The sequence below is a fragment of the Lissotriton vulgaris genome, chromosome 2_1, assembly GCF_964263255.1.
Source record: "Lissotriton vulgaris chromosome 2_1, aLisVul1.2, whole genome shotgun sequence".
Taxonomy (NCBI): Eukaryota; Metazoa; Chordata; class Amphibia; order Caudata; family Salamandridae; genus Lissotriton; species Lissotriton vulgaris.
The window spans coordinates 544,927,381-544,943,196 of record NC_141687.1 but is presented as its reverse complement, the minus strand read 5'-3'; the positions used below and the strand labels follow the sequence as shown (position 1 = coordinate 544,943,196).

At 42.6% G+C, this 15,816-nt stretch overlaps 1 protein-coding gene across 1 annotated transcript in view; it reads right to left on the bottom strand.

Annotated features, from left to right (window-relative positions):
• SLX9 (SLX9 ribosome biogenesis factor) overlaps positions 1–15,816 on the bottom strand; it is a 572,292-nt gene that overhangs the window by 78,665 nt on the left and 477,811 nt on the right. Inside the window, exon 3 of the mRNA XM_086955518.1 lies at positions 4,539–4,607. Coding sequence (XP_086811644.1) covers positions 4,539–4,607 — 69 coding nt within the window. The remainder of the gene's footprint in view (positions 1–4,538; positions 4,608–15,816) is intronic.

Here is a 15,816-nt window from a genome sequence, read left to right as displayed (position 1 = left end):
TGACAGGGAGGTCAAGGAGCCAACAGAGCGATGTCAATATACTTCGGGACAAGGTAAGGATGTCCAATGTCCCAGTTGTTGTTTGCCTGTTATAATCTTCATGTATTTTCTATTCTTTAGGTATCCTCCTTATTGGGTTATATATTTTCACTTATACAGAAGTCTGTTCAAAATGCTAGTGCACAAATGCCAAATTGATTACATATTTGTTTCACTACAGCTTGCTTGAATATAACCATGTTTTATTTTAGCGCGGTTTGAGTTGCAGTTCTAGTTATTATTTTTAAACAATGAACAATGTTTTATTGAACTATATAGCTTTATTACTTAGTTATTGTTTTAAAAAAAGGCAATATTTCACTGAGGTTAGTAGGTAAATGTTTGGAGGGACAATTTATTGTTTGTTGTGAAGATGTTCAACAACATGCAGAGTAGATAAACTGCAATAACGCATTTTTTGCTCCCGGGATTTGAGGCTGAGAGTTGAATTGTAGCTGTTAACACATTGCTTGCTGAAGGCTACCAAGAAGGCACATGGAGCCCTTTGTGCAGTCTAGCGTACCTGCCAGTTTCGAAGACATCACCACTGAAATGTGGACAAAGAAGCAGCAGATGCCGTTTCTCTATTGAACACTGTTTCTATTGTTCAAAAATGTATGCGGGTGTGAACCATCTATAAAGCTCAATTAGCCCCCTTTCAGTGCCAGGTTTAGCTTAGTTAGCTAAGGAAATGAGGAATACAGAAAAACCTTACAAAATGTCACAGTATTTTTTGTTGTTCTACATACTTGTAAATATCACTCACAATTGTTTATATTTACAAAAACTACGATTCATATTGTGTGCATTATGATAGGATTTTGATTTCAATAAAATCCAGAAAATGTATTCCTGGTGAAAGCGTTCTGCATATGTCTACCCATGTTGAAAGAGGGTTGGAATTCCACAAATTATTGCTGTGAAGTTTTCACAGGACTGATTGTTACCAAATACACAACTCACTCATGTAATGCTCAGTGGGTTGCAGGTTATTGGGTTTTCTCATGCTGGCACACTGTCTAAGTCCTTTATGCAAGAAGGTCTAAAGAAGTCTTTCCCAATTCCCTTTCTGAAAAATCCAGAAAACGTATCATGCCTTTTTTATTAAACCTTTGGCAGCATCACTATGATTAAATGAATATAGGTATACATTAGGCAACACAATGCCTAAGGTGAATCTATATGCAGACAATTTATTGTCCATTAGTCAAAAATAATAAAAAAATAAAAAAATGTTTGGTCTTTTTTCCAGATGTAAAATGAATGTACAATAATCAGAAAAATTGGCCAAGGGATAAAAATGTTTCCCTGAGGAAGACACAGTAGATTACATACCATTACATACCATTAACAGATAAGATTAATTACTTAGGAGTAAATAGTATGATAAAAAAAACATGACAATCCATATAAATTGAGGTCCTGAAATAAATTGTCTGAGATTAAACAAGATTCAGCCCAGAATCCGAATCTTCCCCTTTTAATGATTCGGAGGATTAACTATATTAAAATGTTAATTCTCCGAAAGCTTTTCATTTAAACCAACAGATACCTACCTACACTCCAGGTTCTTTTAAAGAATTGGAAACATGAATCAACATTTATTTAGTTAAATAAAAACTCCAGAGTTTTGAGGCACAATTAAACAGAGAACTGGAAAAAGCTGACCTAACCTCAACAATATTACTGGACTTTTTGATTACCTGGTGTACAACTTGGCTCTTAGATGCAATTATATGTATTTTCACTTTTTTGGCAAATTAATCTATCCTGACCACCCTAGTGGAAATCTAACGAAGTTCAGCCATCAAAGTGTTTCAAAAAGATCAAGCTTAGTATTATTCTCCTCCATCTTGTGAGTTGCAGCCTACCTGTTCCCCAGATTGCAGTGAGCAGAGTCCAGGAAGTGGTAAGGAGGCAGACTAGTGTGGTATCTTTCCTAAGAAAGCTAAAAAAATATTTTCCCTACACGTGATTGCATCATCTTTTCTTCCTTTTTTTAAATTAACATTTTTCTTTAATTGTATTTGCCTGTGGTTGTTACAGTTTACAATTATAGTTTTAACCTGCCCATGATTGCATAATTTATCACCTGTTTTTGTGTTAAAAATTATGGTTTTTCCTGCCCCTGACTGCTTCCATTTAACCTGTTGAATTGTGGGATTTGCAGTCCAAACTCTGTAGTTTTTCCATCTCATTTCCCATGACTATCAGTTTTTTCCCTCCAAATTTCTCCTTTGCTCTGTGCGAAGACCTGTATGTTAAGCAGTGCACCCCCAGCCACCATTTTGTGTTAACATTAAAAATCATATTTATGACAATCCGGTCAATTTTCAAGGCCTATCTACTAAAATAAGAACAATATACAAGTGCTGTTTGTTGATATTTGGAAATGTAGTTTAATCAAACAAATCTGATTGATTTGGGAGTATTACCTATGGGAATCAATCATTTTTGAGACAATTTAAACGTTATACCAATTAGAACTTAAGTCCACCACAAATAATCACCAATGAGTTCAGAATCACCCACTCCATATTTACTGTAACTGACCCCACACCACATGTATCATAATGCATCAATGATCAATTACAAGTGTAGCAACTTCGCAGTCAACTTAGACAATGGCATCAAATTGCAATGCTATTGTCATTAGGTCTGTCCTCTGGGCATAACAGGCAAGTATGAAGTGGGTCCCAAAATTCACGAGCCTGCATTATAATAGTGCAGCCAATTGAGTATCTCCACAGCAGTATTTATACTCAATTACAGATATAAAACAACCCTCTAGGAAAAGCTCACTCCTTATTTTGAAAATTTGCAATCTTTACACTATAGCTGCATTGCCCAGTTCAGTTCCAGGAAAGGTCGTTGGTTGGGGGTAATGGAAATGAGAACATTTTAGTGTCTGAAAAAATTAAATATCAATCTATAGAAATCTAGAAAATAGATCAGTTATGTTATGAACATAAAAAAATATCTGAATGTGTGAAGGCGCTGACCATTAAAGGGTAGCGAGTCACTTTTATACTTATTTATTTAGTAAACAACCAAGGTTTTAGATTCTTTCTGAAAAGAAAGAAATTTGGAATTGATCTAATGAAAAGGGGGAGTACAATACAGTCCCAGGCCATGGAATTTACAAATCCTCTTCCACCTCAATGTGTGTGTTTGAACCTATTGACAATTAGTTTGATAGTGCCAGTAGACCATAAGCATCTTCCTAGAACATACCATTGGAAAGACTGTCTGAGAGACTCCAGACTGGCTCCATACAGAGCTTTGGGGACCAGGCAGAGAACCGTCAACTTAACACGATGCCTAATGGGTAGCCAATGAAGATGTTTAATGACTTGAACCGCAGAATGATGTTTAGGAATCCTCGTTAGCGTTCTAGTCAAAGCATTTTGAAGTAACTATAATTTGATAAGGTGTTCCTGCTGAGTTAGAGATATAAGGAATTGCAATAATCAATCCTAGAAAGTATGAGTGCCATGATTACAGTTTTTAGGATCTGCTAGGAATAAAAAGAAAGAACTTTTTAAGCATCTTTAAGACATGAAAAGTTGACAATGTGACCGCATTTAACTGCGGTACAAATGGCAGCTTATTATCCATAATCACTCCAAGATTTCTAACCTTTCATATCGGAGAAGGAGAGGCGCCCAATTCTTTTGGTCAACAGGATGAGGGCCATAGGGAAGGGGAGTTTCCAAACATGAATACTTCATTAGAGCTTAAGACAATTCTGGGACATCCATTTTCCTACTGCCATCATAGCCATATACATTGGAACCAGCTTGATTGTTAGAAGCATACAAAGACACCACGATCTGGGAATCATCCACATATGAAGTGAGATCAAGTTCAAAAGATCTGATAAGGGAGGCCAAGGGTTTCACATAAACATTAAACAGCGTAGAACTGAGTGCAGAACCCTGAGGGACCCTGCAAGGTAGTATGAAAAGTTTGGACACAAAAGGATCCAGAGCAACCACTTGAGATCTTCCGACTAGGAAAGATTCCAGAAATTTCAGAGCCAACCCCTCAGTTCCGACAGCCCGGAGACACTCGACCAAAACCATATGGTCAACTGTATTGAAGGCTGCCAATACAGGGTGTCAATGGGATGCAGCTGGAAACAAGGATTACATAATGGAATCTGGAAAGTTAAGCGGGGAAATGTAAGGCGCATGCGGTGGATCATTCATGGAAACAGGAGAAAGTAGTGACCAAAAAGTAGGTCATCGAAAGGTTAGACTTCCGTAGAGCACTGCTTCCCGGTGGTGGGAACCGGTCTTGCTGCTGTATGGGTGCCAAATACGTTACATTAGTGAACAATTCATGTATACATTGGCATGCATATAAAAAGTAGAGATATTTCCAGTAAAAAATTCAGACTTTGTTCTACCCCACACACTCCCTGCATCCTGCATTTAGCTGCAGAGGATGGCTGCATGAGCTCACGCCAGCTTTGGTACATTAAGGAGGGTACTTACTCTGTAGCCATCGGTCACGTCTGAGCTTGACTTTTTCTTTCTTTGACAAAAGTGGTTTCTCCTCAACACCTGCAAATGGAAGAAAAGATTGAAACTCTTACTGTGCACAAAGGTATGAGTTATTAAGGAGCAACTTCCAGTATGTAAGGTTCAGAGTAATCCAATTGATTAGGAAGTATAAATGATAATCTGCAGAGTATCTAGCAAATCAACAAAAAACACAATCATAGAAATATACCATAATATTGGAATTAACATGTTATAATGAAAATGTGTTCTCTTATCTATCTATTTGGATACTTCCACTACAGAGGTTTAATTTGGCCCCGTTATATTGTTGAAATGGGGGCAACTTTATGTCCATCCCTTGTGGCTGTAAATTGAACAATCCACATGTACTCTTAGCGACTAAGACACCTTATCTGGATGCAACCACAAACGGAGGGATTGGGGGACTCCTTGATCATCCTTCTGCCTAACTGGTGGACAATGAAGGAAAGAACAGAGTAAAGACAGGATAAGTGACATTGAGACCTGTCCTCCCTGCAGCAGCAGCACAGGGGCTACCGACGATAAACTATGGTAACCAAAAAGGTTACAAAATGGATACAAACAAAAAACGTGAGTGTTAATTTCACAATGGGTAACATAAATCAAAACAAAACACAGCATGAAAAAAACAACTAGGTGTTTCTTCCAATCATCACACAGAAGACTAGAAGAGCCAGCAGCCAGCAATGAACATTTTTTAACCAAGCCACATCTTTACCCTTGGTCTATCCATCCCTTCAGCTAAGGTGTGTTATGTCCTTCCCGAACAGCCAAAGTGACGTAAACAACGAGCATCATCCAAAAGGCAAGCTGAACAACAATGCGTGCACCACCCAGCTACGTAAGCATTTGAACCTCGCCCCTTCATGCCATGACTAACAACCCATTTTGCACAATCTTCCTTTCTGCTTGTATAAGAAGCCTCAAGAAGGTTGGGTCGCTTAATGGAAAGGGCACTGAAGTCCTTAATAGTCTTGTCCTTACAATCAGCGAGATCATAATGGGGACATCGCAGCTTTCAGAGCTGCAAGTGTTAGGTGACCCGTCATGGAGGTTTATGGCTCAGCGGAACTAGGCTGCAAAGCTCAAGTTTTTGTAAAAGGGGACAAGTACTGTACAGGAGACTGAGGCCCTAATTATGAGTACCATACTAATGTTTGGCACCGATGAACACCCCTCTTTGCAGGGATACTGCAGTTACGGGTGAGTCGCAGTAGTGATCAAACCTGCCAAAAAGTACCTGGTGAAAAAGTACGCTAATTAGTAGGACAAAGGGGCTTTGGTGCAGAAAGCACCAACATCTGAGTGTTATTCCTCATTGCAAAGGGGAAGACTCATAATAGTTTCTAAGTTATTGCTTTATTGATCACATTAATGCCAAAACGCAGGGTATCCTTATTTAACAGGTGCAATAAAGAGTAATCGAGGTCCTAGAGGTAGTAACGTTCATGGGAAAGGGAACAGGATGTAGCCTAACGGCCAGAGCTTGGAGTTGGAGAACAAGCTTTTGGCATCTGAGTCGGCTCAACATCCTGTGATTCTGGGCAAATCATTAACCTCCCTGTGCCTACCAAAAAAATTGTATGAATGTATCCTTGTGTAATGTAGCTGGTGCTCATGTAAAGAGCTCTAATACCTTCTGATCAAGTTTGCGCTATATAAAACGGCAAAAAAAGGAAGCTGTGAAGTGATTGAAGCTGTAGACGCAGGATACATCTGAACAGGTAAGTTTATTGGAAGTCTGTGGATAGCGTAGCTTCCCACCAGCCAGCCAACATCCAATTGACGATTGTGGAATCCATGCAACCCAAGACTCCTAAACAAAGGATGCTGGAGCACGAGCCAGCGTGGGGTAAGATCACCACACATCTCCCTTACAACAAAAACAATTATATTTTCCATACTATATACTGTAAACTGGGAAAACAAACAAGAAAGGAAACTTTACTCGATTGTACAACACCCAAAGGGAAAAAAAGAAGCAAAGATTTAACATAAAGATTGATAAAAGGAGCTGAAAACATATATACCCCACATACTGTTTCAAATAGCAAGGAGGTCTGCGGGTTCCCAAACGCCTCACTTCCCCATCCCTCACCTCATTCTCGGAGGCAGCTCCTCCACTAGGGCTGGAGGAGCATCGCCCCACTGCTTTCTCGCAGTGCGAGAAGCAGAAACATAAAATGGTAAAACTACCATTTTATGTTTCTGCTTCTTGCACTACGAGAAAGCCGAAGTGTTTGGTTGGGGGTGGGCGGGTCTGCTCTAGGGTAGGGGAGGAGTGACTTGCCCACTGCTGAGGGCGCTGACTGTTTAGTCAGCCCTCTGACAACAAACCAACCATGCGCACTCTGTCTTTTCTCCCCTGTCTTTTCTCCATGTAGGCTGCATTACATGGGGAAAATGGCCTCTCTATAGGCGCCTGACTGGTCAGCGTCCTAACCAATCACAACGCTGCCATTGCAGCATTGTGATTGGCTTACATTAGGGGAGGGAGGATGCCTGCTTCCTGTTCCTCGCGTGACCCCCCCCCCTCCCCCCAACAGTGTCCCCTCTTTCTCTCCCTCTGCCTGAAAACTCACCCTCATCCATCAACATGTAACCACTAATGCCTTTCAACATGCCCACTTTGGACAAAGGCGCACTCCCCATCTCCCTTTCTGAAACAGATCCACCCTTCTCTTGTTTCACCTATCACCATTCTTCACTTGTGCGCTTATTTTAATTTGAAAGGTCCCAAGAAATTAAGAGAGTCCAGCCTCCACATGACCTCTTCTGATCTTAAGCCAATCACCAACATCCACTCCACTACCTTTACGCACCAATTCATCCTTGCTACTAACCTCCATCTTGCTACTCAACGAGTGCCAACCAGGGTGCAATTTGGTTCCTGGCTTTCTTCCCCTTGTATACTCAAAGGGGATACACCACACATACCATTCTCTTAATGCGATGAACCCACACAGCTTCAACTACCCTTTCTATAGCCTTTTCTTCTGAAGACCCATCAAAATGGTACCTTTAACTAATCTGTTGGCCCTCTCCACAAGCCCATTGCCTTGTGGGTTGTTCAGAGAGGTGCACTTCTGTTTTATTTCATAACCACTCAGAAAACCCTGCATATCAACTGAAGTATGCCGAGTACCTTTGTCCCTGACAAGTTTTCTGGGAAACCCTTCCTTTTGAACAACTTTTTCCAAGACAGCAATGGTGCTTCTGGTGGTCAACTCCCTCATAAATCCGACCACTAACCACTTGGAGAAAACGTCTATCATACCCAGTGCAAAACTAAACTCCGCCCGTAACTCATTCATAGGACCAAATAAGTTCAAGCATACCGTGAACCAAGGTTTACCAGAATCCTCAGTGTGTCCCTGTTCCTATTTTACACCTGTCCTCAGTCTCTTCTCACTATTCTTACAATCCAAACACCTCACTACTCAACTTACCACGTCCTCATTTATGCCAGGCTACCAAAACAATTCCTGTATTCCTTTCTTAGTGAGGGTTTGACCAAGGTTAACCTCATGGGCTAGAGACACAATTTGCTCCCTCTAACCTTGTGGTGGCTCTTGTCATTTCTCATAATGATCTGACAACCACACAACGAAAGTTCATCCAGAACATTTACATACGTCTCGCTCCAACAGCCACTGTACTTTCACGTCTATGTCCCATTACAATGAGCAACTTAACACATTTCAACAATTCATCGATTTCCATATCTTCATTCCACTTCTTCTTGTTAAACCTAGTTACACTAATGGAATCACCCACTTTGGACAACAACGTCACTAGACCTTCAAGTTCCCTGGATATTACCGCCTCCCTAGCCACCTCTTCCCAATCCATGGACAGGTGTGATAAGCAGTCGGCTTGAACATTCTTCCAACCAGGAATATGTTCAATTTTATAATTGTACTCCTGTAACCTGGCCGCTAACCTTGCTAGTCTTGCGGAACCCTTTCCTGCGTCACCCAGGAGTAAAACTCTGACAAGTGGCTTGTGATCTGTGCAAAGCACAAACCCCAACTCCCACAGATACGTGCGGAAATACTACACTGATCAAGCTGCCGCCAATGCCAATCGCTTGATAACTGAATAGTGACGTCTGTTTCCGTTAATGAGCGGGACGCAAACGCTGCAGTCTTCCACCCTATATCATGTACTTGTGACAACACAGCACCGACCCCAGTGGCACTGGCATCTACAGTCAAAATAGATCCTTTTTGATACAAAAAAAAGATCACCACAAGCTGCAGTACTGCCTTGTTTCTCTAGACAGTGAAACCAAAAAAGGCTTGGGTCTGGTTACTGCCTGGCCTAGACCACTCTAACTGGCTAAACAACAAAGATGACCAGGTTAGTTAATTCAATATTTTGACACCACACCTAGCCAATAATCCTAAGCGGGCAACGTTTTCATTCTGATCATTTTTACATGTATTTTTTTTCAATTCAATATGTTCGAAAGCAAGATACTGTCAAAACATTATACACCATCAATACAAACACATATTACAAACACTGAAAATGAAAAACATTCATATAGACACCATATACAAACGAGGAAGGGGGGGATGCCTCCAAATATTACATTCATAGGGCACCAGTCCTAAGAACATATATACAAAAAAGCGGCCAATCACTGATTTCTACAGGCCTGCTTGTCAACTACGCTGGAAGCTATTTTTATCAGGGTCTAATTGCAGGGGGAATTATTTAAACTGCATTCCTGCAACACCCATTGTGGTTCGTGTTCCAGCGTGTAGTCAACGCGTTTCGGACCCTAAATATGTTCGGGGATTCTCCTCAGGACATGGACTGAAGGTGGCCTGAAACAATAAAAATCGGTGTAAGTGGGGATTTATCTATTACACTCTGTTAAACTCAGACTACACCTATAACACCCGGAAATACCTGTGTGTCTTTCTTTCATCCCAGTGCTGCTGTCTATCATTTAAGGTGGCATGGGAAAGTTCTTTAGCTGAATGTAAAAATGAGAAGCAAAATCAGTCTATTTGATTTTCGACATTCTTTCTTTTGCTTGTATTTACAATGAAAGCAGGTTTATACCTTGGGTCTTTCTTTCTTTTGTGTGGTCCCTTAATCCATCAGCGAGTCGCACTGTGATGAGCTGATGGTAGCGCTGCGCTGTAAATGACAGTAGATAGCTTTTGAGTTGGGATCTACTCTGTATTTACTGTTTGTGCACATATTACGGGCATAGAAATGTACCTCTGAACTTCTCGCAGCTGCGAGTTCAGGATATTCCAAAATGCGGCGTGACTGCCTCGTTTTTTTGGCATGAGTCGTGGTATCGATTTGTTCTGTAGAAACAAACGGATCGAGCTCAATATTAATATTCAAATTCTGAGCCCAATTGGTACAGATCCTCGGGGTAAACTTACTTCAAAGAAGCAATCTTTTCTTTGCTCCGGCTTCCTAGTCTGCTGCTGCTCGATTCCAACGCTGGCGCGCATCACGTGGTTGCAACGTGTGCGCGGCTGCGTATATTTAAAGACACAGTTGTTGATCTTGTGCACAGTATAGTGGCAAAGGCTCATGGTACTTTGAGTGTGATAGCACGATCCACACAGTACATGGCTTAGGTCCTTTGAAAGAATACCTTCTGTGTTTTAGTGTCCACGAGAAACTATTGTTGATTGCTCAGTTCTGACAATTCCTTCAATCCTGTCATCGCCGTATCGAATGTCATGCTCAGGAAGGCTTATTTTTGGGCGAACAATACATCAGGATCTCCCCCTGCGCCTGCAGAAACTTTGATCACTGCCAGAATCATCCACTTAAAACCATTTGGGCTGTGATTCATCTGTAAGAAGTAGGGAACTGTGGAAAGGTCGCGGTCCCTACCCTGGCGGGGAAGCATCCTCGCGCGGGGGCCGACGTGTCTAATCCCGATTACACTTTGTTCCCTTTCCCCAGGAGTTCTTTTCTCTCTCCTCCTCTGCAGGTACGCCAGGACCAGAACACGGAAAACGGGATACCGGAAGCAGTACTCCATGACCCCGGAAGTCCCACCCCCAGCTACGACCCGGAAGGTAGAAAAGCCGACGATCCTGAAGGAAGGGGGTTCCAACCAGCGGACTCGTGGCAGGAGGCAGCAAGGAAGGAACCGGAGCTGAGAGCGAGGAGTGAGGTTTCGGAGTGTCGAGTTGAAGCAGAGGAGGACGCCAACGGCGACGTGTGGTCTGAGGACTGGTGGAGTTGCGGTGGGCCACGTGAGTAACCATCATCCTTCTCCGTGTGTCCCTTGTACATAGTTATAAATATTATAGAGAGCAGCACAACCCTGAGCACTATCGCACTGTATATATATATATATATATATATATATATATATATATGAAAAAACCTCCGTTTTCCTGCCACAATCACCCTTGACTTGATCGCGCTGGAAACAGACACGGACCACAAATTGGATGCTGGTTATTTCTTGTTTATTCAGCTGTCGCCATAACGTTTCGGCACAAAGCCTTGATCACATGACAGCGCAACCATATTTTTCTAGCGTATTTAAAGTGCACAGTGCTCATTAGTGATTGGTTCATTTGAATTTTTTCAACCATTGGGTAAACACAATTGATGGACTCGCATATCACAATAATACGATATTTACACGTATTTACAATGAATGTTCACAGTCATTTGCTCACTGACCACTTTCCTTTGATACCGGGATAAATCCCTGAATGTTCCTAATTAATCCTGGGTTAAATCCCCTTATGTGTTCAAAGAGTTTTTGCCACATTAATAGGATATTGCCACCAATTTTACAATCCTGGGATAAATCCCCATGTTGACCATCATTGCATTTTGTCTGTTTATCCACATTACTATGTACAAAATTATTTTTGACATTTCATTTAATACTTCATTTTTCCTTGCATTATTTGTGTTATTTCCCATCCCCATATAACGTGCTCCTGTGCAAAAAAGTGTTTAAAACCCGTGTAAAAAGAGGGCTATACATTTTCAATTTAGTAACTGCTACTGTTTCTTCATTATTGCTGTTTGTAGATCCAAATTTCTCTCCCTCTATTTTACTTCCCCCTACAATTATTCTTTATGCTTTTCATTTCAACATTGATTTTCCCATTTACTTCTCTCATGGTGACCATTTACTTCAGGTTGACTGCTTCTGTACTAAATATCAGTAAATATGGCCCTTCTACTTTTAACTCAATTATCACATGTGTTTTGATCTTGTCAGCGGATATGATAGTTGCCCAACTAGTTCTGTATAAAATTAATTATTTACAATTGATATTGTATTCACCTATATACATTTATATATATACAAGTGTACATAGTTATACTAAAGCATACATATATGTACAACATTTTTTTCTTTAAAAATTCTGATTCATCAACGCTTCATTCCCCATTATTTCATATATGTACATCCTATTTACATAAATTATGGTATTCACAATTTTTATCGTATTCGGGCATTTTTACTATTCATAATCTTTAGTTGTGCAGACATGTGTACAGATCCTCAGTCACATTCAGACCTATAGGCTGTTTGCTATTAAGCTTGAGTATGTAGTTGGTTTCCATTTTACGCAATTTGTTTTCCCTGTTGCCTCCCCTCCTACTTGCATTTACAGCGTCCACCACCCAATACTTTAGCTCCTTGTTGTTACTTTGGTGTTGACTTTTAAAGTGCCTCGCCACGGGATAGATGTTATCCTGCGTGGTTATCGCCCTTAGATGCTGCAATATCCTTTTATGCACGGGAAGCTTCGTGCTTCCCACATATTGCAGTTTGCAGGGGCACTCAAGGACGTAAACGGCATAGTCCGTTTTACATGTCAGGACCTTTGTTATGCGATGCTCTTGGTCACTGAATCCGTCCTTGTACATTTTCTTGTTCACACCATGAACACATGCTTTACAGGTTTTACACCTGAAGAAGCCTTGATTGTTCTGGTACCAAGAGCTACTGTCAATGATTTCTGGGCAAGTAACAACCAATCTTTGTCTCATGTTGGGTGCTTTGCTGAAGGTTATGGAGGCTTTCTTGGGGAGATCCTGACCTATTAAGGGATCACTGCTGATTATTGGCCAATTTTTGTTGATGATTTTGCGTACCTCTTGATGTTGATTACAGTATCCCACTATTATGCGGAATGGTTCTGCCTGTTTGTCGTGGTCAGGGTTAGCTGTGAGTCCATTATCCGATGCCTCAGCCGAGGCATCTGCCATACCTAATAAATCCTTACGGTCCTTGACCATGGATTTTCTGATTGCCTGTTGTATGACCCCTTTGCTATACCCTCGCTCCATGAACCGCTTGGCACATTCATCTTGTGCTTTTAGCAGTTCATCAGGTTCACTACACAGCCTGCGAATCCTTAGCATCTCACCATACGGAATGCTCCGTATTAGATGGGCCGGGTGAGTACTGCTAGCGTGTAGGATCGTGTTCCCTGCTGTTGTTTTGCGGAATAGTCTGCTTGCTAGTTTGTTTTCATGGGTATAGATTTCTATGTCTAAGAAGGGGATCTTTATCTGGCTCATTGTGTAGGTAAAGTTAATGTTTAACTCATTCATATTTAGATTTTCAATGAATTTTTCCGCATCCACTTGTGGCCCTCTCCACACTACAAACAGATCGTCTATAAAACGATACCATGTTACAACGTTTTCTTTCATTTCTTTTTCAAAGTTAATTTTGAGGACCAGCTCCTCCCAAGCCCCCATGTGTAAACATGCCACGCTTGGTGAAAAACTGGCCCCCATTGCCACCCCCTGGCATTGACGGTATAGTAGGTTGTTGAATATGAAAACATTGTGTTCTAGGCAATAGGTCAACATAATTAACAACATTTCAGTGTGTTCTTTACAGTCATCAGGTCTTCTAGATAGATAGTACTTGACCGCATTTATACAATCTAGATGTTTTATGCTTGTATATAAGGCACTTACGTCTAGTGCTAACAGCCAGTCTCCCGGTTGCCAGTCAATATTGCACATTTTGCCAAGGAAATCACTCGAGTCCCGGATATATGATTCCAAACTTTTCACAAAGGTCTGTAGAAACTGATCTATATATACAGATGTATTCTCAAGCAACCCCCCCATTGCATTAATGATGGGTCTCCCCGGGGGTTCCTTTCGGTCTTTGTGCACTTTTGGAATGAAGTAAATACATGGCATCACCGGATGGTCCACCTTTAAATACCGATATTCTGCTTCAGATATAAGCTTCCTCCTTTTCCATTTTGTCAACCAACCATGATATTCGATCTGCCATTCTTTAATTGTTGCCATGTTCACTCTCTCATAATGATCTCGATTATTGAGTTGCATAAGTGCTTCTTTTTCATACAATTCCGGGTGATGCCTTTTGGGCTACACGGAGCCCCAGCAACCTTCCAGAGGCCCATGAATCAGGTACTGCAGCCCCACTCCAAATATGCGGGGTATATTTGGACGATATAGTGATACATAGGGAAACATGGGAACAACACATGAGACATCTCCGGGCGGTGGTATCCTCTCTGGGTAACAACGGCTTCACCATAAACCCAGCCAAAACAACGTTAGCCGCTCAAAGCGTCAAGTATCTGGGCTATCTCTTGGGAGAAGGCCTCATCCGTCCCCAAGACAACAAAATAGAGGCCATTCAATCTATTCCGTTCCCCCAGACCAAGAAAGAACTCCGGGCCTTCCTGGGGCTTCTGGGCTACTACAGACGTTTCATTCCTAACTTCCCACAAACTGCTGTTCCCCTAACCGATTTACTAAAGAAGACCACCAAAACCGAAGAGGAACTACGCCATCCCTCCGTTCCTTTGCTACGGGCTTTTGAACACCTAAAACAGGCCCTGGTGTCACGACCCGTCCTTGTTAGCCCGGACTATAGCCAACCATTCATCTTACAAACGGATGCATCCGACCAAGGGTTGGAAGCCGTCCTGTCCCAGAGAGACCCACAAGGGAACGAACGATCCATATTGTATCTCAGCAGAAAACTCTATCCCAGGGAAATGAACTATGCCTGTGTCGAGAAAGAGGCCCTAGCGATAAAGTGGGCAGTGGACAGTCTCCGCTGTTACCTCGAGGGGCGAGAATTTGTGTTATATACGGACCATGCCCCCCTGGAGTGGATGGCCCGCAATCGAGGCCACAATGATCGCGTCCTTAAATGGTTCCTTTCCCTTCAACCATACAGATTCAAAACCGAACACAGGAAAGGGACAGAACAGGGGAACGCTGATTACCTTTCCCGATTCCCTTGTTCCACTACCCCTACAAGAAAGACAGCTAGGGAAAGGGGATGTGGAAAGGTTGCGGTCCCTACCTTGGCGGGGAAGCATCCTCGCGCGGGGGCCGACTTGTCTAACCCCGATTACACTTTGTTCCCTTTCCCCAGGAGTTCTTTTCTCTCTCCTCCTCTGCAGGTACGCCAGGACCAGAACACGGAAAACGGGATACCGGAAGCAGTACTCCATGACCCCGGAAGTCCCACTCCCAGCTACGACCCGGAAGGTAGAAAAGCCGACGATCCTCAAGGAAGGGGGTTCCAACCAGCGGACTCGTGGCAGGAGGCAGCAAGGAAGGAACCGGAGCTGAGAGCGAGGAGTGAGGATTCGGAGTGTCGAGTTGAAGCAGAGGAGGACGCCGACGGTGACGTGTGGTCTGAGGACTGGTGGAGTCCTCAGGAGGTGGCTGGAGAGCGGCCGCAACTCACCAGGGAGTTGCGGCGGGCCACGTGAGTAACCATCATCCTTCTCCGTGTGTCCCTTGTACATAGTTATAAATATTATAGAGAGCAGCACAACCCTGAGCACTATCGCACTGTATATATATATATATAGGTCCCTTCCACCCCTTGAGCACACTATTCACCCCTTCCCCCCTATTGTCGGTCTCTTCCACCTCCCCGTCCACCCCGCCCTCACCGGTACCTCTTCCGTCCCCTCACCTCCCGGTGTCGGTGGTAGTTAACGTTACTTCACGAGAGCTAAGGACTAACGGCTCTGTATTTTCTCTAGTTCCAAACCACCGAGGCCCACCGGTGTATGCCCAGGACCAGACGACGCAGCCGAGGGAGAACGAGCACACCACCCTGACTACCTCAGCCCAGCAGCGGAAAGGAACCCACAGTACATCCCAGTCCGACGTCTGTTGTCCTCCGGAAACCATCAAGGATACCAGTGGCCCCCTCCCAGAGACTACCTATCCCTTTCTGTAC